The sequence below is a fragment of the Scyliorhinus torazame genome, chromosome 10 (assembly GCF_047496885.1).
Source record: "Scyliorhinus torazame isolate Kashiwa2021f chromosome 10, sScyTor2.1, whole genome shotgun sequence".
NCBI classification, from domain to species: Eukaryota; Metazoa; Chordata; class Chondrichthyes; order Carcharhiniformes; family Scyliorhinidae; genus Scyliorhinus; species Scyliorhinus torazame.
Genome location: NC_092716.1, coordinates 104,708,414 through 104,731,559, shown reverse-complemented (window position 1 = coordinate 104,731,559; position 23,146 = coordinate 104,708,414). Strand labels below are relative to the sequence as shown.

Sequence of the window (23,146 nt, the reverse complement as noted above, 5' to 3'; positions counted from 1 at the left end):
CTGGTTAGAGGGGGGGGGGGGGGGGGGTGGGCTTGGTTCTGTTTTTTGGGTGTTTCATTTTTCTAAAGAGGCTGTTTCTTCACTGTTTTTTTCTGATGTTTGTTTACTGGGGAAAGCAATACTTTTAATGTTTGTCCGGGGGGGGGGGCTGCTTGGTGCCAGTGGCGGGTGCTGGAGCTTGACTTGGGGGGTTGGGTTTCTAGTGTTGTTGCTGGGGGGGGGGGGGGGGGGGGGGGGGGGCTCGAGGAGGCGGAGGGCGCGAGCAAGAGGCTGGTCTAAAAAGGGTGATGGCGAGTCGGCAGGCGGAGTGGGGGGGGGGGGCTGTAAGCCCCGACGAGGCTGATTACATGGAACGTCAGAGGGCTGAATGGGCCAGTCAAGCGAGCACATTTGAGGGGGCTGAAGGCGGACGTGGCAATGCTACAAGAGACACACCTAAAGGTTACAGGCCAGACGAGATTGAGAACGGGGTGGGTTAGCCAAGTATTCCACTCAGGGCTGGACTCAAAAGACCAGGGGGGTAGTGATCTTGATCAACAAACGAGTGACATTCGAGGCAGGGAGAATTGTGTCAGACAAGGGGAGTAGGTACATAATGGTGGGTGGGAAACTGGAGGGGGTGTGGGTGGTACTCATGAACATATATGCTCCAAATTGGGACGATGTGGAATTTATGAGGCGGGTTTTAGGTAAGATCCCAGACTTAGTCAAATAACCTGATCATGGGAGTAGACTTTAACGCAGTCATTGATCCGGAATTGGACCGGTCAGTCATTGATCCAGAATTGGACCAGTCAAAATCCAGGACAGGGAGGAGGCCGGCTGCGGCAAAGGAATTGAAGGGGTTTATGGAACAGATTGGGGGGGGGGGGGGTGGGGTGTAGACCCATGGAGGTTTGCACGGCCAAGGGCGAAAGAGTTTTCCTTTTCCTCATGTCCACAAGGTATACTCTCGCATCGACTTTTTTGTTCTGAGTAGGGCGCTAATACCGGAGGTGGTGGATACTGAGTACTTGGCAATTGCAGTGTCGGATCATGCCCTGCATTGGGTGGATCTACGTGTTAGTGTGGAGAGAGGGCAACGCCCGCTGTGGAGACTGGATGTGGGGTTGCTAGCGGACGAAGCGATCTGTGGGCGGGTTAACAAGTCCATCCAGAACTACTTGCAAACAAATGATACGGTGAGAGGTCTCTGCACCTACAGTTTGGGAAGCTCTGAACGCAGTGGTCAGAGGGGAATTAATCTCGATACGGGCCCACAGAGAAAAGGCAGAACGGGCTGAGAGGGATAGGGTAATGGAGGAGATAGTCTAGGTGGACAAGAGATACTTGGAGGCCCCGGACACAGGGCTACTGAGGGAGCGGCGGAGGTTACAGGTGGAGTTTGTTGGCTGTTGACCACAGGGAAAGCAGTGGAACAGTTGAGGAAGGCAAAGGGGGGGGGGGGGGGAGAATTTATGAGTGCGGGGAAAAGGCAAGCAGAATGTTGGCGCACCAGCTCAGGAAAAGAGAGGCGGCCAGGGAGATAGGTAAAGTAAAGGGTAGAGGCGGAAATACTGACCTGGACCCAGCAGGGGTGAACGAGGTGTTTAAGGACTTCTATAGTCAATTATGAGTCGGAACCCCCGACTGAGGCGGAGGAGATGAGGCAGTATTCGGATCAGTTGAGGTTTCCGAGGGTAGACGAGGATCTGGTGGAAGGGCTGGGAGCCCCAATTGAGATTGAGGAAATAATCAAGGGGCTGGAGGGCATGCAGTCGGGCAAGGCCCCAGGCCCGTTGGCTGCCCGGTGGAATTCTATAAGACGTTTTCAGAGATATAGAGCCCACTGCTGGCGAGGACATTTAATGAAGAGAGAAGGGAGTTCTCCCCCCAGCAATGTCACAGGCCTCGATTTCATTGATCCTGAAATGAGAGAAGAATCTGGAGCAATGTGGGTCATACAGGCCAATTTCTCTACTGAATGTGGACGCCAAACTGCTGGCTAAGATACTGGCCACAAGGATAGAGGATTGTGTCCCGGGGGTGATAGGGGAAGACCAGGCGGGATTTGTAAAGGGCAGGCAACTCAAGGCCAATGTTCGAAGGCTTTTGAATGTTATTATGATACCCTCAGAAGGAGGGGAGGTGGAGGTGGTGGTAGCGATGGATGCGAGAAGGCTTTTGATCGGGTAGAATGAAATTAGCTGTGGGAGGCGCTGAGAAGGTTTGGGTTTGGTATGGGCTTTATTGACTGGGCACGGTTGCGTACGAACCGGCTGAGATCAGGGTACTTTAAACTACACCGATGGACGAGACAAGGGTGCCCCCTCTCCCCGGTACTGTTTGCGCTGGCCCAGAGTGTTAAGAGCCTCTAGGAACTGGAAAGGGCTGGTTCGGAGGGGTGGGGGTGGAGCGGAGCACCGGGGTCTCGCTTTACACAGATGACCTGCTCTTGTATATTTCAGACCCGTTGGAGGGGATGGGGGAAGTAATGTGAATCCTGGAAGAATTTGGCAATTTTTCAGGGTATAAATTGAACATGGGGAAAAGCGAGATGTTCGCGATCCAGGCAAAAGGACAGGAGAAGAGACTGGGAGACCTGCCGCTTAGAATGGTGTAGCCATCTGGGATGGCCACTTCCCGATTACAAAATGGACATTTTGCAAAGATTGCAGGGAAAATGGACAATACTGAGAAAACAAGCAGGTTCAGGGTTTGTCTGTATATTGGAGCCGCAGCTCCCAGACAAGACCAAAACTGTAGGCCCATCTCCAGGAACAAAAAAAAGAGTAACATTTGAGTAACCGATACTAAGGCAGACACCCCGGTGCCAGAGGAGACCGAAACAAAGCAGGCCAACAGCCACCTAGGACACGCCCAGCCATCAGGGCACCCACCCCTTTATTGGATGGGATCAATAAACGGCCCAATTGATTGGGGCCAAGTTCAAGGCTCGCCCAAAAGAGCGAAGCCCCTTTGGGTATAAGAAGGAGCCCCCAAGAGAGAATCGTTCTCTTGGACCCGGCTCTCACCGAGGAGACCTGTCCACCAGCTGCATCAGAAGAAAGTAAGTCCAAGGTCAACGCACGCTACCAGACGGACGACCTTGGCTGTTCCCCTGTACCACTTCGACCCCAGCAGCCACAGAACTGAACAACGGCCATTGTTCCTCTGACTGAGTGGGCGCCCAAAGCTAAGTATAGGCTTTAGCAGTAGTGATAGTTTAGTCTGTAGAGTTTCGTGCATGAGTATATTTAACTGCATGTGTAAATAAATAAGCATCGACTTTGAACTAACTAACTGGTGTATTGAGTCTTTGATTAGTATTCGGTTTTGAACTTTGTGGCGGTATCGAAAGATACCTGGTGACTCTAGAGCAAACGTAATTAGAATTAAGGAAGGCGACCATATTGACCGCCATATTCAGAACCAACCAAAGAGAGGAACAATGGTAGGGAAGAGCTTTCGGTATCTGGGAATACAGGTGGCCCGGCAATGGGAGGCACTGCACAAGTTAAACCTATACCGGCTGGTAGAACAAATGGAAGGGGACTTAAGAAATGGGACATGCTCCCGCTATCACTGGCAGGGAGGGTACAGACCGTGAAAATGACAGTCCTCCCCAGATTTCGGTTTGTCTTTCAGTGCCTCCCCATCTTCATCCCAAAGGCCTTTTTCAAGCGGATGAATAAGGTTATTCCGGGCTTTTTGTGGGACGGTAAACCCCGTGAGCGAAGAAAGTGTTGCTGGAGCGCAGTGGGTTGGCGCTGCTGAACTTCTGTAATTACTACTGGGCGGCTAATATAGGCATGATTAGGAAGTGGGTAGTGGGGGAGGGGTTGGCATGGAGCCGATGGAGGTGGTGTCATGCAAAGATACCAGTTTGGGAGCACTGATAACGGCACCTCTTCCATTCTCGCCGGCTTGATACTCCACAAGTCCTTTGCTGGTGGCGGCTCTGCGAATCTGAGGGCAATGGAGGAGATACAAGAGAGTGGAGGGAGCATCGGTTTGGACCGCGATTTATAATAATCAGTGGTTTGTGCCGGGTAGGCTAGATGGTGGGTTCCGTAGATGGCTGAGGGCAGGAATTAAAATGATGGGGGAATCTATTTACAGATGGGAGCTTTCCCAGCTTGAAAGCATTGGAGGATAAATTTGAATTGCCAGCAGGGAACGGGTTTAGGTATTTGCAGGTGCGAGACTTCCTGAGAAAGCAGATTCCGGCCTTTCCGCTGCCGGTGCCACAGGGGATACAGGACAGTAGTCTCCAATACCTGGGTGGGAGAGGGTAAGGTTTCAGATATTTACCAGGAGCTTTTGGAAGCGGAGGAAACTCCGGTGGAGGAGCTCAAGGGCAAGTGGGAGGACGAGCTAGGAGGAGAGGTAGAGGCAGGTCTATGGGCGGATGCCCTATGCAGGGTTAATACCTCCTCATCATGTGCCAGGCTTAGCCTGATACAATTTAAGATAGTCCACCGGACACACATGACAGCGGCCCGGATGAGCAAGTTTTTCGGGGTAGAGGATAGGTGTGCGAGGGAAGCCCAGCAAAACATGTCCACATGTATTGGGCATGCCTGAAGCTTAGAGGCTTTTGGCAGGGTTTTGCTGAGGCAATGTCCACAATGCTAAAAACACGGGTGGTGCAGAGTCCGGAGGTAGCGATCTTTGGAGTGGTCCTATTCTTCCCCATTACATTAATATTTTTGTTACCTTTCAGCCCCCTCTGTGCTGTTTGTGTCTATAGAAGAAATGAAAAATGAAAATCGCTGTAGGCTTCAATGAAGTTACTGTGACAAGCCCCTAGTCGCCACATTCCGGCGCCTGTTCGGGGAGGCTGGTACCGGAATTGAACTGGGCTGCTGGCCTGCCTTGGGCTGCTTTAAATGCCAGCTATTTAGCCCAGTGTGCTAAACCAAAAGAGTGGGGGTAGTTAGAAAGGCAGGATTTGGAAAGGGTATTAGATAGTCAGTTATATTTTGTCAGTTTAATTATAATACTGTACATAAAAGGTTACTGGTATTAAAAAGTTACAAACTTGGTGACAGCAGTTTATTGGGCTCAGCCAAGGACCTCAGGTATTTTAAATAAAATCTAATTTTGCCTTTGCTGCAACTCCGGTCATGTTGGGTTGGAATTGACTGTACACCAGCCCAAGATATGGTGAGACAGTGTAGGTTACTGCACTTCTAGTGCCTATTGAAGTACTGTTCAAATGTTGTGGGTTTCTAGCTGTACTCGACTAGTACATTTTCAACACCATATTGTTGAAATGATTTTTCCTCAAATCCACTATAAACCTCTGAACTCATACCAAATGTATGTCCACTGGTTATGGACTCCTGAATCAAAGTGTAGCCACCTAAAATGGCTGCTTCCCGATTAATTTGGCCAAAACCCGATTTAAAATGGCTAACCGGAAAGGATGATGGGAAAAGCAGGTAACAAGACACAAATGGACAGCTGCAGGCAGAATATCATATTTGGCTCTGGGGAAGTCGGCCCAGATCGATACTCAGGACTATTAACAGCCCATCAACCCAGACATCTGCAGTTATACTCAGGACTATTAGCAGCCCATCAACCCAGACATCTGCAGTTTAATCGGCTATCCCCGGGAACAATTGCAACATATTAGCAATTGAATACCGGGCCAGACCTGTCGGCGCCTGCAGTGGCCGAAGCAAAAGCAGGTGAACGACCACCCCCCGATCGGGGAATCGCCTCGCAATTGGACGTATCGAACCCAGTGATTGGGAACAAGTCCAATTGCTTGGGACTTAGGGTCAAGGGCCGCCCCGAGGGACGGGAAGCCCCTGGGCCCTATAAAGTGAGGGGCCAAGTTCAGATCTCTCTCTCTCCCTTCTTCGCCTGCTCGAGACCTTCGCGAGAACAGCAACCGGCAACTGTAAGTTTGAATCCAGCGATCGCTATCCGATAAAGACTCCTAGCCATCGACCTGTATCAGCCTTTTGATCCGATTGGATAAGCCATTCGTTTCCCTGACCTGGTGGGCTCTTCCTAAAGTTAAGTATTGGCCAGTAGTGATAGGTTTATTATATAGATAGTAGGATTATTGGGATTATTGTGTAAACATTACTTGTTGTATATAATAAATGACCGTTGATTTCAATCTTACTAAGCGTTGTGCCGACTTATTAATCATAACTTGAACCACGTGGCGGTATCAGAAAGATACCTGGTGACTCGGGAGCAAAGGTGACGTAATCAGAGCTAATAAACGAAGGCTAAAAAGAGCAACATAATTGGTGACTCCGCCAGGACCCGACATAGAAGTGGAAAACCACTCCGGGAGAACCCCAACAATTTGAATTAGAAGTCCAATCGGAAACAAAAAAAAAAAAAAAACCACAAGTGTTCAAGCGGTTGTGGTTAATAATTCACAATTCGGAAGTGTGTGTATGCATGCGTAACTAACAGGGTTATAAGGTAAAACTGATAGATTTTGTTGCGTCAAAACTGTCGGAAGTCTGTATTTTCAGAAATTAGCGCAAGCCGTACCCGCATCTACGACACCACCTTAGCCCCCTGTTCCAAATTTGAACGTAACGAGCAGATGAGAGAGATAGCCATGCAGGCAATGCAGCGCCTCATGAACCCCGAAGAATTTGCGGTCACATCGATCAGCAGCGTTAGAGTGGGACAGTGTCCCATTTGGGAAGTGGAAATTCGCAAATTTCTGCAGGGCAAAGGATGGCCCGTGTGGAGCGGTTTCTGTAATAACGACTCAGGTCCTGGAAGTATAGGGCATACTTGGTGGGAGAACCTGAGTGAGATCCATAAAAAGAGCTTAGCAAAAGCACGCAAGCCGATGGCAATCGTGTCCTGCATGGCACAATTGCGAGGCACAGAAGAGGTTGTCAGGACGCTCCGAAAGGAAATAGAGGGCATACATCGTATGAGTAAAATCGATGTATGCGAAATGGAAAAGGAAAACCTGGCATTGAAAAGGCAGTTAGAAGCCAAGGACAAAGAGGTGGCTGACGCCCAACGGGGTCACCAGTCTTGTCTGGCGCATTTAAGCAGTTTTCAATCCCAGTATGAGAAGGCTTATCAGGACACGCAGCGTGCCATCCTGTTTAAGAAAGAGACGGAGAAGCAGGTGGAGACACTACAGAAGCAATGTAGTGATCTCAAGGCAGCCTTGAGAGCGTTCCACGCTGCAACCATGGAACAAAGGCAGAGTACCTTGGACCATGCAAAGTGCAGAAAGCAAATTGCAGACCTGCAAGCAATGCTTTCTGTCCAAAAGGGATTCCAAGACACCTTTGGGGAAGGTTTAGACCAGGAAGACGGCCCTGATTGGGAAGAACTGCAAGAGACAGCGCAGAGATATGTTCAGGGAGCATGTGCGCAGGGAAAACCCCAAAGGAGAGCAGCACCCCCACCCCCCACACAGCAGATAATACAGGCTCCCATGAACCCTGTAACAACCCACCACACCGCCACAGCAGACGAGGCGGAAGTCTTATATTCCACCCTCCTCACAGTGACCCAATTACGGGACGCGTGTGCTAAAATCGCACCGTTCCTCCCCGCTTCAGACCCACACCATTTCTTTGCCACCGTCAAACACCAGGCGACCATGTACGGCCTGGATGAAAAAGAGCAGGTAAAGCTCACGGTCCTCAGCTTAGACCCATCGGTCGCAGCAGCCCTTCCCGACCCACAGAATGTAGGAGGCACCCTTGCAGAAATGCATACCGCGATCCTGGATGCGATCGGGTACAACCGGGGCGACCCCGTAGACGGTCTAAATAAATGCAGACAGAAAAAGTCTGAACACCCCACAGCGTTCGCAGGACACTTGTGGATTCACTTTGAAGCAGTTTTCGGCAACGTAGACCGTGCCCATTTGTCCGCAGACAATATGGCCAAATGGACCCGCACCCTCATCTCCCATGCCACGGAAGCAGGACAGAATGCCTGTTGTAATTATGACCCCTCGGAGGCTCATAATGAGAAGTGGGTGGTCAAAAGATTGTCCCGCGTTTGGGAACAAGCGGCTCACGGTAAATCCGCAGCTAGAACCCCCGAGGAAAACCAAGCCGCCGCAGACATGCAGGCAGTAAGAACCACTCTCCACAACCCCGCCTGGGTAAACGAGGGAAAGAGCAGCCCCCCAGCAAAACCGCAAGAATGCTACAATTGCGGACAGTTGGGACATTTTGCCAAAGAATGCAAGGCCCCTAAAAAACCACAGAGAGCCCAACAGACAGGCACTCTCAATAAGAAAAAGGCAGAGCCCATACATAGCGTTAGCGCCCAGTCCGGTCAGACAGACTTGACCGGAACGGACTGACGGTGTACAGGCTCCCCCAGCTGGGTCTGCGATACCCTTTGGGATAGGTCAGGACGACCCGTAGTCGCAGCAAAGGTTAGGGGACAGCCGATCGAGCTTCTCTGGGACACAGGAGGGTCCCGCACAACCTTAAATTCCTCCACCCTTGGTAAGGAGACGTGGCCCACCACAGCCACGATCATCCTCAGCAGCTTCACAGGCCACTCACAGCAGGGACATATCACAACCCCTGTACCCATCCAGAACGTAACTATTAATACAAAACACCCCGTAGTGTTAGTCGACCTGCCCCCAACCGCAGAGCACATTTTAGGGATCGACTTTATGAACTCTCACCACCTCTCTTTCGATCCAGTCAACCAGTGCGCCTGGAAGATGGCGAAATCCGCTAGAGCCCCCGCAACACTCAATATAGGGGATTATATGAACAAAATTAGCGCAGTGGGCGAGTTTTGGTTCAACCCCACCACACTCAGCACAGACCGACAGGTTAGGGCAGTCCCGCAAAAGAACAGGGCAGCATTTGCAACCTACAAACACGACTGTGGACGGATGACCGGTTCCGTACAAACAACAGGACCGGACCCTAGACCCCAGAAACAGTACCGATTTCCCCTAGAAGCAGAGGGAGAAATCCGAAAGGTCATAGAAAGCTTATTAGAGCAGGGCGTCCTAAGATCGGTAGCCTCAACTAATAATGCCCCGATTTGACCATTGATTATCGGGAACTCAATAAAGTCACCCCCGCAGCAGCCCCCACCGTTGCAACAAGTCCCGAGACCATGCTCAAACAGGGACTCCATGCCCGATATTTCACGGTTTTGGATGTCAGTAATGGGTTCTGGTCCATTCCATTGGCAAAGGCGTGCCAGTATAAATTTGCCTTCACTTTCAGAGCGCATCAGTACACGTGGACATGCCTGCCACAGGGCTTCCACAACTCCCCCTCCATTTTCCACCGACAGCTGGCAAATGGACTAGAAAAATCTTCTCGCCCCGAATGCCTGGTACAGTACGTAGATGATCTACTACTGCAGACAGACACAAAGGAAGAGCACATTGAGCTTCTGTCCGAACTCCTGGAATTACTACACTCCATTGGCTGTAAAGTCAACCCCAAAAAGGCCCAGATATTGGAAGAAAAGGTGATATATTTGGGTACTATCATCACACACGGCAAACGCGAGATCGAGCACAAAAGAATTGACTCGATCGCTAAATTGCCCCTTCCCCAACACGTTTCAGCCCTCCGGTCGTTTTTAGGACTGGTTGGCTACTGCCGAAACCACATTGACGGTTTCGCCAGCAAAGCAGCGCCCCTCACAGACCTCCTAAAGAAAGGAGCCCCCTGGGAATGGCTTCCGCAGCATACGGATGCTGTGGACTCTTTAAAACAGGCACTCATAGCAGCCCCCGCACTACAAGTTCCCGACCCGCTTTCCCCTTACGCCATAGAGGTAGTGACCACAGACCGCACCCTTTCAGCCGTGCTCCTGCAGGAACGGCACGACCAGCTAAGACCCGTAGCTTATGCCTCCCGAATTTTAGATGCTGTGGAGCAGGGATTTTCAGCCTGTGAGAGGCACCTGCTCGCAGTTTTCTGGGCAGTCCAGTACTTCTCATACATTACCGGACTGAACCCCATCACCATTTTGACCGAGCACACCCCCACCCAACTTTTACTAGACGGACGACTTAAAGACGGTACCGTCAGCCAAATCCGCGCTGCTAGGTGGACCCTTCTCTTACAAGGACGGGACATCACAGTAAAACGGACAAAGACTCACACATACTTAGCGGACAATTTGCAGTACGCCGGAATCCCCCATGAGTGTGAAATCATCTCGCCCCACCATAATACAGGCCCCTTTATAGCTAAAACACCCCCCAGAAAACTAGCCACTCCATCTCAGAACCCCCCTCACCCGGACAAGTGTGACCCCATTAGGATTTATGTGGATGGATCTTCCACGATCCTGGATGGGCAACGCATAACAGGTTGTGGGATTTATGTGGAGGACGCGCAGGGACGCGCCCTCGAGGAAATCGCATTAAAATTACCCGGACACTTAGGCGCGCAGGCAGCAGAGCTTGCGGCCATCGCTTACATTGTAGAGCACCCAGATTCCTTCCCCAGCCCAGCAGACATATATTCAGACAGTCTATACGTCATAAACAGCCTCACTGAATTTCTGCCCCTCTGGGAAACGAGAGGATTTGTTTCCGCGGATGGGAAACCCCTCCCCATAGCCCCATTACTCCGCCATATTCTGGAAAAAGCCAAGAACAGGACTTTTGGCATTATAAAAGTCCGCAGCCACCATCGTTCCTCCCCCCCTGGAAATGTAAAAGCCGATGCGCTGGCTAAGGCAGGATCCAGGCATGGGTACTTTTGGAAGCCCCCCGAGAACGCCCCAGTGAGTGCGCCAGTGAGTGCAGTTCAGGTCGCGCAGACTAGGATCGAAGATCTAGTAGAGGCCCAGAAGCAGGATAGCGCTCTCACTGAAATCGTGAAAGGGAAGTTTCCAGCCTCATACGAGAGGTACAGAAATGCAATAAACACACATGACGGTGTGGTGTTAAAGGACACCCTTTATGTAGTTCCTAAGCAAGATAGGAATCAAATGATCTGTTTATTCCATGATGGTCATGGACACCAGGGAATCGAACCCACCGCAGCCCACCTCAAACAGCTTTGTTGGTGGCCTAATCTCAAAGAGGATGTATCCCATTACATCGAGAATTGCCTCATCTGCGCTCAGAACAACCCAGATAGATATGCCAAAAAGGCACATCTCAGCCACACCCGACCCGTTAACGGCCCCTGGACTAACCTCCAGATCGATTTTATAGGTCCATTGCCCCCTTGCAGGAATGGCTATAAATATGTTCTGGTGGTCATAGACACTTTTACAAAGTGGGTGGAAGCATTTCCAGCACCAACACCGCGAAAACCACAGCCAACACCGCGAAAACCACATTTTTACAAGGTGGGGACTCCCCCGCAGTATTGAGTCGGACCAAGGTTCTCACTTTACGGGACGGGTCATGCAGAACGTCCTCACGATATTTGGCATAACCCAAAAATTTCACATTGCGTACCACCCTCAATAGAGTGGTATAGTGAAGCGCATGAATCGGACCCTAAAAACCACCCTTAGAAAAATGGTCCAGCAGAACAGCACCACTTGGGATTCGGTCCTCCCTTTTGCGCTGATGTTTTTGCATAACACTTTCCACCTCCACAGGTTACACCCCACACACTCATGACCGGACGCCCCATGAAAGGGACAGAGTACATGTTGGGTTTAGACCTGACCAGCCCTGAAGTTACGGCCCTCACCCACGAGAAAGCCGTTGAACAATTACTTATAAATGTAAAAACGGCTCAGTTAGCAGCCGCTGTTAAACTGGGCACTAAAAGAAAACAGAGCAAGGCCTGTTTTGCTAAGGCAGTACATGCCACGGAGTACAATATAGGACAACAAGTGATGTTGTCCGTGTATAACCCCAGCACATTTCTGTCTCCGAAATACTCTGGTCCGTACTCCATTACGGATAAAATAAGCCCATCGGTATATAAAATCAAATACCAAAATGGTAAGACTGCATGGTTTCACATAAACCAGCTAAAGGTTTATGGAGCACAGTCAAACCACTCCCACCACGTCATGCTTGACGTAGCAGACCAAACCCCGCCCACAGCCAACCTAACCACACCCACCCCTTCCACATCCAGCCCAGACACTGACTCGCCCCCGACTCCACCCACAAACTTTACGCTCCGCCCGGGGACGCCCACAGACTGCAGCAGCACAGACAGCGACTGTGACTCTGACGACAGCCACAGCACACCTCCCTACTATCCTGGTCCCACACCCAGCAACTCAGACTTCGACTCCAGTGACCCCTTCCTCATCACTTACTTAAATAAACCACACCACCGACCACCGAACCACACGGACGACCCCAACTTTGTCCCCACCCAACTCGACCCTACTCATTGGCACCGCGACAACTCCTGCAGACTCGTCAGCAACGATGAGAACGACCCCAACTCACACCACGCAGCCCTTTCTGCCCTAATTCACTCCAGAGTTTGGCACCCGGAGAAGGTGACGACCTCGGGTCTGACTCCCAAGCCTCCAACCCCTTTGCGACCCTGTTCGCAACAGAGAACTGAGGTGTCCACATGATGATTTAAAGGAGACACTTGGTGAAAAGTGTTGTCCTTCCTGATGGAACCTGCAGAATGTTTCCGTTGTTTGTATGTTTGTTTAATGTTGTTCGTCCAACAGGAGAATGTTCTCATGGCCACACGCCCATTCTGCTGAAACCTCTGAGGACTTGCCTCAGACACCCACCACCGCCAAAAGCCCATTCGGCTGACACCTCTGAGGACTTGCCTCAGACACCCACCGCCACCAGACGCTTGTTCAGCGGAACTAACTTTTCAGCTGATACTTGTTCGGGTATCAGACACCCGATCGTAACTGCTCTTCTGATTTGACGGAAGATTCAGAACAGCAACCCCACCATGATGACTACATTTTTGTCCGTTCTGGTCGGTTGCTCAGGCAGTGGAGAAACGGCGTGAGACCCGCCCTGCCTGGGGACCCCCCTGTTGGTCAAAAACGCTCAGGTAGGGGAGATACGGTATTGGTAGCCGTCCTACCCGGAGACTCCATCCAAATCTTACCCGCGGCCCATACGCACCTCATTCGACCTTTTCCTTTCAAAAACTGTTTTATTTATTTAGGCAACCTTTGGGTTGCCGCCAAATGCTATTTACATCCTAGAACATTTGGATGCTAAACTTAGCACTGGTCCACCATTGGGAAGTGTACCGTGTCCTAACATTTGTTTTGAAAAAAAAAATGGGGGAGAAGTTACATATTGTGACCAGTTACAAGGGTTTAATTGGTCCCAAGAAGGACAGACACACTAACACACCGGATATTAAACCAAGGTAGTTACAGATACTATGCCTGTTTTACAGAACTCCAGAAGCTCCAGGACCGGAGAAAAACAGAGAACGCAGAGAAAGAAAAGAAAGAGGACAGCCATGAGGACTCCTTTCATCGTGCTCAACACTCTATTTCTGAACATTTGGTTGTGCGGGAACGCGGAACCCATTACTCCAAACCCCCTTGCCGTTAATGTTTCACTGCCCCACAGTACCGAGGGCCCAGTCACCAGCCACGCTGCATTATCCTGGTGTGCCAAGTTCATAACTTGGTACTCCTTATCGTACGTCATTGAGGCACTGTTAGCATTGGCCATACTCTGCTGTGCAGTACAGACCATGCGCCTCTGCAAGTGGAAAAGGAGAGCGTACCACGCTCGAACCCCGGTATATCGGATCCGATCCCCGATATTCGGCTATGACCAGACCCCAAACCCTTCGACCTATAAAGAATAAAGAGTATTCACTTGCGTTATTACTGTAAATAAAGAGATGTACAAAACGTTTCATTTTTAAAAAAATGTATGATCCGGAGCGTCACTGCCAAGCCAGGAAAGAGTATATTAAATGTTGTGATCGTTGTTGTATGTTTTAGGAAGATAGGATAATGCAATGTTTAGTGAGTATAGAGTATTGAGGTAAAATTAGAGGTTCCCAGTTTTATTTTTTAGATACATGCCCCTGCCTGACATAGCGCCCTCAAGAATTGTTTAGGTAAGTTTTTGTGCATAGCTAGGGTCAGAGTAGTGGCCATGTAAGAGGTGCCCCCCCCCCCCCGGTCAGGGAACAAAAAAGGACAAAATTTATGTGATCCTTCACGCTTCGCGTTAGGATCACAAGGCGGGAATGTAGCCACCTAAAATGGCTGCTTCCCGATTAATTTGGCCAAAACCTGATTTAAAATGGCTAACCGGAAAGGCTGATGGGAAAAGCGGGTAACAAGACACAAACGGACAGCTGCAGGCAGAATATCATATTTGGCTCTGGGGAAGTCGGCCCAGATCGATACTCAGGACTATTAACAGCCCATCAACCCAGACATCTGCAGTTATACTCAGGACTATTAGCAGCCCATCAACCCAGACATCTGCAGTTTAATCGGCTATCCCCGGGAACAATTGCAACATATTAGCAATTGAATACCGGGCCAGACCTGTCGGCGCCTGCAGTGGCCGAAACAAAGGCAGGTGAACGACCACCCCGTGATCGGGGAATCGCCTCGCAATTGGACGTATCGAACCCAGTGATTGGGAACAAGTCCAATCACTTGGGACTCAGGGTCAAGGGCCGCCCCGAGGGGCGGGAAGCCCCTGGGCCCTATAAAGTGAGGGGCCAAGTTCAGATCTCTCTCTCTCCCTTCTTCGCCTGCTCAAGACCTTCGCAAGAACAGCAACCGGCAACTGTAAGTTTGAATCCAGCGATCGCTATCCGATAAAGACTCCTAGCCATCGACCTGTATCAGCCTTTTGATCCGATTGGATAAGCCATTCGTTTCCCTGACCTGGTGGGCTCTTCCTAAAGTTAAGTATTGACCAGTAGTGATAGGTTTATTATATAGATAGTAGGATTATTGGGATTATTGTATAAACATTACTTGTTGTATATAATAAATGACCGTTGATTTCAATCTTACTAAGCGGTGTGCTGACTTATTAATCATAACTTGAACCACGAGGCGGTATCAGAAAGATACCTGGCGATTCGTGAGCAAAAATGACGTAATCAGAGCTAATAAACTAAGGCTAAAAAGAGCAACAAAATGTAGTAGGTCCTTCAATTCACTATTCAGACCCCTTAATTTTGTACACTTCAATTAGATCTCCCCTCCAATTCAGTTTAATAAAAATTAATCCTAGCCTATCCAATCTTTCCTCAATTAAAAGTCTCCAGTCAGGCAACATACTCAATTTCCTTTATAATCTTTATAGCAGAACCGTCTTTCCAATTGTGCAGTGATCAGAACTGCACAGTACTCCAGCTGTGGGAAAACTATTTTGTGCACTTTCAACATAACTGCCCAGCTTTTATATTCTTTCTTGGCAATAAAGACATGTATCTTAATTATCTCATCCACCTACTTTGAGGGGGTCTGTGGACAGGCATTCCAAAGTATCTCTGGTCCTCTACACTTATCAGTATCCTAACATTTAGTGTATTCCTTTGCTATCTATCAAGTGTGTTACTTCATTTCTCCAGATTGAACTAGATTTGCCACTGTTCTACCCAATCCAGTGTTATCTTCCTGCAATCTACAACATTTTTAATCAACCACATGGTCAATTTTGTCTTGTTTGTAAACACAATGGCAAACCATTGAAATATATCACAAAAAGCAAGGGACCTAGTTTTGAGCACAGTAGGGTCCCACTGGAAAAAGCTTCCCAACATCTACCAGCCATTAACCTTTGCTTCCTGCCTCAGAGCCACTTTTGGATCCAAACTGACACTTTGCCTTGGATTCTATGGCTTTTACTTGTGGTCAATCTGCTACTTGGGACCTTATCAAAAATCCATTCCTTAAAGTGTATCTTTGGTCGCTTTATCGTTTCGAACCAATCCAATCCTCTCAAATTCCAGAATGCACCATTAACTCTAGGCTCACTGATCCCTGCAGTCAGGTTTCCATTTTGTCCAGACTTTGGATGACTCTGGTCAAAGCACTCACGTGGCTTCTTGCCAAAAAAAACAGTCAAGCCCTCATTTCATCCAAGCTCCAACTTGTTTTTCGTTTGACTCTGAACCTCCCTTTAATGTCACTTACAGATGGTCACCAAGGGCACCCATGTACGTAAAATTTCTAAAACTCCGCTGTCTCTTACTAAACTGAAACCCTTAGGTCTTTTTCAGTTCCAGACCAGATTTTTCCCAATGCCCTGTTCCTTAACTCCACTCAAATGCTCATCCTGAACCATTTCCTTCCCTACCTCACTATTAGAAAGGTCCCACTACAGTGCCGTTCAACTATCACCTTGCTGACCTGCACTAGATCAGAATTCTCCTATGTACAAAACTCCTCACCCTAATTCTGCAACATTCCTTGCTTCATGGTCTTGTTCATTCACATTGCTTCAGCTGTAATATACTTGTTTCTTTTGAACTATTGATTCACCTAACCATACTTTAAGCCACCACAATCTATTTTGCTTTATTCCTCAGAACCATAAAAATACTTGCTAAAATGCACATCTTTGCATGCCACCATTCACTTCCCCTGGCCCTAACTCCAGCAGCCTTCCTGCATGAATCAGGCCCCAAAGCGTGAAAGAGTGCCAGAACTATGTTATATTTAAAATAATAATACACACAATATCCATATTATCAGAATCACCCAAATTTAGGTCTCAGAAGTGTGGTGGAGCAGGTTTGAGGGGGTGAATAGTGAACACCTGCTCCTATTTTTTTCAACGATCTGTTCATCTTTCACATGGGTGCAGTTTACCTTTTTCATCTGAATGACATGAGATTTACTGGGAGTAGATTCACAAAGCAACATTTCCTGAATGGCCTTCGTACTTGGAGTTATTGCAGTGATCTTAGAGCAGCTTGCTATTCCTTCCTGGTTCTGCTTCTCATGATTCATTTCTTCAAATCTCTCTCGGACCAACTGCACAGCCACACCTAGTTTAAAAAGAAACAAGTATTTATAACCATGCTGAACAAGACAAACTTATGAAAAGAAGAACTCGTGGAATCAAAAGTCAGCAGCTGCACACAGTAACTTCAGAAAATTTCTCTGCAACTCAAGACCTAGCCACATTCTGATGCAGGACAGTTAGTAGCTTCTGTGAACTGATCATCCAAAACCAGTATTGCACAAGTAATTTAAGATGCTTTCACACAGAAGCTCAAAAGCACTTAACACACAAAAAAAACCCTGACAAGGAAGTCTTGAGGCAGTGGATAGCGTCTCAGAGCCGGAAGTTCCAGGTTCAAACCCCATTGTGCCGTAAAACTCATAGCCACTTCAAGTGCATTCGTAACATGGTCAAACAGGTTAGCAACAAGCAAATCCTTCCAAAATACTTATGGGCAAGTGGAAGAAAGAGTCCCCTGGTTAGCCAGAACCTGAAGATAATGGGAAACCACTGCAGTGCTTTGCCACACATAGCCATGGACCAACATGGAAGTCCTTGGTCATCAATGCCTTCTTAGAGAATGGTACCTGAAAAGAGGGAGTCACTGATATGTTTACACGTTATTTTTACTATTGACAGAAAAATTGGTCAGAACTTCAAACCCCTTGCTCTTTTGCAGATAGGAAGATCAAGATTCTTTAAGTCCAAAGCAGCAGATTCTCATCTAACCACTACTGGAACAATACAGGAGAGATTGAATAATTCAGTAAAGAATCTGCCGAGATTATTTGCTCAGACGATAATGTTGACCCACCAGCATATCATCAACTAAGCCAAGTTGGCCTCAGGTGCTGAGATTTGAGAAGTCATCATTTTGTTGTTTGTGGAAAACTCTTTGCAGTGGAGAATACCAGTCAATAAGGAGATACCGGAGAATTAGCATACATGCAAATGTACTTTTAAGCACATTTGTCCATGTGTTTACAGATTCATTTATTCGGTACCAGAATCACTGTACAAGAGCAACAATTGACGACTTCCATAATTTCTAGAATAGGAATCATCCGCTGAGATTTCTTATTGAATTTGCAGGTGGTAGCACTCCCAAGGGCCTACTGGCATCGCTCTTTTCAATGGCAGAGGTCACAGGTGCTGTTGAAGGTACATCAATGTTGGAGGCAGAGAATTTTTAAAGATTGTGTATGAGGCATTCAAGGAGGCTGTTTATGGACGGTGTTGAGTTGAAGTATTATTGAAACTACTTTCATCCAGATAAACGGAGAGTATTCCACTACTCTCCTGACTTATGCTTTGTGATGGGTTACTCATCACACAACTTCCAGCCAATTAAATCTGCTCCCACAATATGAAATGAAATATTGATGTAGTTGTTCCATTTAAGTTTCTGGTCAATGCAAACTTCCAGCATATTTATGGTGAGAGTTTCAGTGATGGTCACGCCATTGAATATTATGGGGGACGGTTAGATTATCTATTGGAGATATGATTCCTAGTATGTGATGTGAACTGTTGTGTTTTGAGCGGTACCGTGCCACTTGTCAAGCTCAAGTTTGAATTTTAGAATCATAAAAGCCCGAGTGCACAAGGAGGCCATTGGACCCATCGAGTCTGCAGTGACCCTCCAAAAGTGCACCCTACCTCAGCCCACACCCTCACCGCATAACTGGGCACAGACCAGAAACAACTGATCTTAAGACAGTGAGTTAAAACTTGCGAATAGGATAGGAGCAATTTCCAGGGCTGGCAGTTTAAACAGTAGTTGAGGCAGGAAAAATCTGCAGCTGGTTCCTGAAGGATCTCTTTCTCCAAGTGGTTTATCCAAGACATCTGCTTACAGCAAGCACTCCACAGTCTGCTAACTGTATTTAAAAGTAGATTTTGTACTGAGGTGGGTGTTGTTTGAGGGTGGGGGGGGGGGGGATATAAAGATAGCCATTAGGATTGTTTCATTTTGTTAACATCAAGACAAATTGATGCTTAAAGTAGTAATGAAGTTTGTTTTAATATATCTCTATTTGTACGGTGATGCACGATCAATGACCACTAAAGCGAGGTTGTAGTCCAACTGAAGGCTTTAATAAGCTAGATGTTTCCTCCAGCAGCTCAGGTACAGAATGAAGGCTGCTGGGGCGGCACGGGCTCTTATACCCCGCCTAGCAGGGCGGAGCTACCATACATCCTAACCAATCGAAAGCATACAGTTTCCACCAATGGCGCTCCAGCCTATCACGTACCGTACTACCAATAATACCACATTCACCACCTGTAAAAAAGAGCCCGGCGGGGGTGGTGGTCTGATACTACAAACATGGCAACATGGTAGAATTAGTCATGGAGGTACCGTAATACCTCCGTAGTGTTTTGTAACTATTTACAATTCTGATAGCTATGTACATTTGATGATTTACATTTACAATTTAAAATGGAGCAATCAGTTTGCAGTCTACAAATTAAAATGAAGCAATCAGTCGATTCAGGGCCCTGGTCGTCCTCTTTGATCGTCGGGGCTTCAGCGGTGACTCCGGTGGAGGCACGGGCATCTCTGACTCCGGGGGCGGGGCTTCGATCTCCATGGCAGCTTCTGCACCCCTAGACGGCGCTGGTGGGGAAAACAGTTGACCTGGGAAGGGAGCGCTTGCAGGGAGCGTCGGTGGGTGGGGGGGCCTAGACAGGGCCGGCGGAAGGACCGATCCTCCTGTAAGGTGCCGCGGTGGAGGGGAGGGTGGGACTGGTGGCTGGGGTGTGCGTGGGGTTCCGGCGGGCGCCGGGTCTCGTAGGGAGACCGTATCTGGTCGGCCTTCGGGGTACGCCACGTAGGCGTACTGGGGGTTAGCATGGAGCAGGTGGACCCTCTCGACCAACGGGTCCGACCTGTGCGCCCGCACGTGTTTTCGGAGCAGGATGGGGCCGGGTGCTGCCAGCCAGGTCGGGAGCGAGGTTCCAGAGGACCTCCTTGGGAAAACAACGAGACGTTTGGGAGGTGACTGGTTGGTGGTCGTACAAAGCAGTGACCGGATGGAGTGGAGGGGATCTGGGAGGACTTCCTGCCAGCGGGAGACTGGGAGATTCCTGGACCGTAGGGCCAGTAGGACGGTCTTCCAGACCGTTCCGTTCTCCCTCTACCTGTCCGTTTCCCCGGGGGTTGTAACTGGTCGTCCTGCTCGAGGCGATGGCCTTGCTGAACAGGAATTGACGCTGTTCGTCGCTCATGAAAGGAGGATCCCCTATCACTGTGTATGTAAGCGGGGAACCCGAACAGTGCAAAGATGCTGTGGAGGGCCTTGATGACAGTGGTTGCGGTCATGTCGGGGCAGGGGATGGGGAATGGGAACTGGGAGTACCCATCAATCACGTTCAGGAAGTAAGTGTTGAGGTCGGTGGAGGGGAGGGGGCCTTTGAAGTCCATGCTGAGGCGTTCAAAGGGACGGGAAGCCTTTATCAGGTGCGCTTTCTCTGGTTGGTAGAAGTGCGGTTTGCACTCCGCGCAGATTTGGCAGTCCCTGGTGGCTGTCCTGACCTCGATGGAGTAGGGCAGGTTGCGGGTCTTGACAAAATGGAAAAAGCGAGTGACCCCCAGGTGGCAGAGGTCCTCGTGGAGGGTTCGGAGGTGGTCCACTTGTGCGGTGGCACATGTGCCGCGGGACAGGGCGTCAGGAGGCTCATTTAGCTTCCCGGGACGATACAAGATCTCGTAGTTGTGGGTGGAGAGTTCGATCCTCCACCGCAAGATCGTGTCGTTTTCTATCTTGCCACACTGTGCATTATCGAACATGAAAGCCACCGACCGTTGGTTCGTGAGGAGAGTGAATCTCCTGCCGGCCAGGTAATGCCTCCAATGTCGCACAGCTTCTACTATGGCCTGGGCCTCCTTTTCGACTGAGCAGTGGCGGATTTCGGAAGCATGGAGGGTACGAAAGAAGGCGGCCACCGGTCTTCCCGCTTGGTTGAGGGTGGCCGCCAGAGCTACGTCGGACGCATCGCTCTCGACCTGGAAGGGGAGGGACTCGTCGATGGCGTGCATAGTGGCCTTTGCAATGTCTGCTTTGATGCAGCTGAAGGCCTGGTGGGCCTCTATCGACATGGGATAAGCTGTGGATTGGATCAGGGGACGTGCCTTGCCCCCATAGTTGGGTACCCACTGGGCGTGAAAAACCCTAGGCAACGCTTCAGGGCCTTGGGGAGGGGGAACTCCATAAGGGGGTGCATGCGTTCAGGGTCAGAGCCTATAAACTCCATTTCGCACTACGTAGCCGAGGATGGCTAGGCGGTTGGTGTTAAACACGCATTTATCCTTGCTGTATGTAACGTTAAGTATTTTTTGCGGTCTGGAGGAATTTTCGGAGGTTGGTGTCGTGGTCCTGCGGGTCGTGGCCGCAGATGGTGACATTATCGAGATACGGGAATGTTGCCCGTAATCCGTACCGGTCACCATTCGGTCCATCTCCCGCTGGAAGACCGAGACCCTGTTGGTGACACCGAAGGGAACCCTTAAGAAGTGGTAGAGCCGCCCATCTGCCTCGAAGGCAGTGTATTTGCGGTCACTATTGCAGATGGGGAGCCGGTGGTAGGCGGACTTGAGATCCACCGCGGAGAAGACCTTATAATGCACGATCCTGTTTACCAGGTCGGATATGCAGGGGAGAGGGTACGCGTTCAGCTGCGTAAACCTGTTGATGGTCTGACTGTAGTCGATGACCATCCTATGTTTCTCCCTGGTCTTTACCACCACTACTTGAGCTCTCCAGGGGCTGTTACTGGCTTCAATGACCCCTCCCCTCAGTAGCCTTTGGACCTCTGACCTAATAAAGATCCGGTCCTGGGCACTGTACTGTCTGCTCCTGGTGGCGACAGGTTTGCAATCCGGGGTGAGGTTCGCAAACAGGGAAGGCGGGTCGACCATAAGGGTTGCGAGGCCGCAGACAGTAAGGTGGGGTAAAGGGCCGCCGAATTTGAAGGGTAGACTTTTGAGATTACACTGGAAGTCTAAACCCAGGAGTGTAGCCGCGCAGAGGTGGAGGAGGACGTAGAGACGGAAATTTTTGAACTCCCTTCCCTGGACTGTGAGGTTTGCCACACAAAACCCCTTTATCTTCACGCAGTGTGAGCCGGAGGCCAGGGAGATTTTTTGATTAACGGGGTGGATGAGGAGAGAACAGCGCCTTACCGTGTCAGGGTGTATGAAGCTCTCCGTGCTCTCAGAGTCGATTAGGCAGGACGTCTCGTGCCCGTTGATGAATACGGCCGTTGTAGCAGTTGAGTGTGTTCAAGGCCGGGACTGATCCAGGATCACCGAGGCTAATCGCAGCAGTTGAGTTCTCTTTGGGCAGTGCGTGGTCAGCCGAGCTGGGGTCCTGGGGGTTCATCCAAGATGGCGGCTCCCATTGGTCGCACATGGCTGGCGGTGCACAAATTGGCGGCGCCCACCCCTCCAACGTGGCGTCCGCGGAACAAGATGGCGGCGCCTGTGGTCCGCACGTGGCCCTGGAATAGGAAGATGGCGGCGACCGCTGGCCGCACGCAGAAAAGTTTGTGGTTGCGGTCCGCATTCGCCGCCGGAGACCGCGGCAACCACACGGGCCCGACATACCACAAAATGGCCCATTATGCCGCATCCCTTGCAGGTGGATGCGCGGGCCGGGCAGCGCTGGCGGGGGTGCTTGGCCTGCATGCAAGAGTAGCAGCGGGCCCCCCCGGGGTTGCCAGGCCGCCTTGCAGCACAGTCCTGTGGGGGGGGGGGGGATGAGGGAAGTCTCGGGGTCGACCATAGAGGGGTTCCACGCTGCCCAGGGGGCTGCGCGGGGTCGGGAATGTAAGCCCGGGCGTTCCTGGAGGCCACGTCCAGGGAGCCTGCAAGGGCCCGTGCCTCCCCGAGACCCAGAGTGTCTTTTTCTAACAGTCGCTGGCAGATTTGAGAGGATAACATACCTGTCACGAAAGCGTCCCGGACTAAGAGTTCAGTGTGTTCGCTCGCCGAAACTTGCGAGCAGCTGCAGCTTCGCCCCAACACCAGGAGTGCACAGTAGAATTCTTCCAGCCATTCCCCAGGGGTTTGTCGCCTTGTTGCAAGCAGGTGCCAGGCGTAGACCTGGTTTACCGGGCGAATAAAGTGTTCTTTTAGCAGCGCTATTGCTGCATCAAAGTCTTCCGTTTCCTCGACGAGGGTGTAAATCTCCGCGCTCTCCCTTGCGTGCAGGACTTGCAGTTTCTGCTCTCCCGCGGGTGTGTTTTCGGCCGTCCCGAGATACCCTTTAAAGCACGCCAGCCAGTGCTTGAAGA

General features: G+C 50.0%; 1 protein-coding gene across 5 annotated transcripts in view; it reads right to left on the bottom strand.

The window, feature by feature from the left end:
* The window catches only part of LOC140430827 (anillin-like), a 131,072-nt gene that overhangs the window by 87,449 nt on the left and 20,477 nt on the right, over nucleotides 1-23,146 (bottom strand). For all 5 annotated transcript variants that reach the window (XM_072518549.1, XM_072518550.1, XM_072518552.1 and 2 more), the window contains exon 6: nucleotides 16,714-16,892. In XM_072518549.1, coding sequence (XP_072374650.1) covers nucleotides 16,714-16,892 — 179 coding nt within the window. The remainder of the gene's footprint in view (nucleotides 1-16,713; nucleotides 16,893-23,146) is intronic.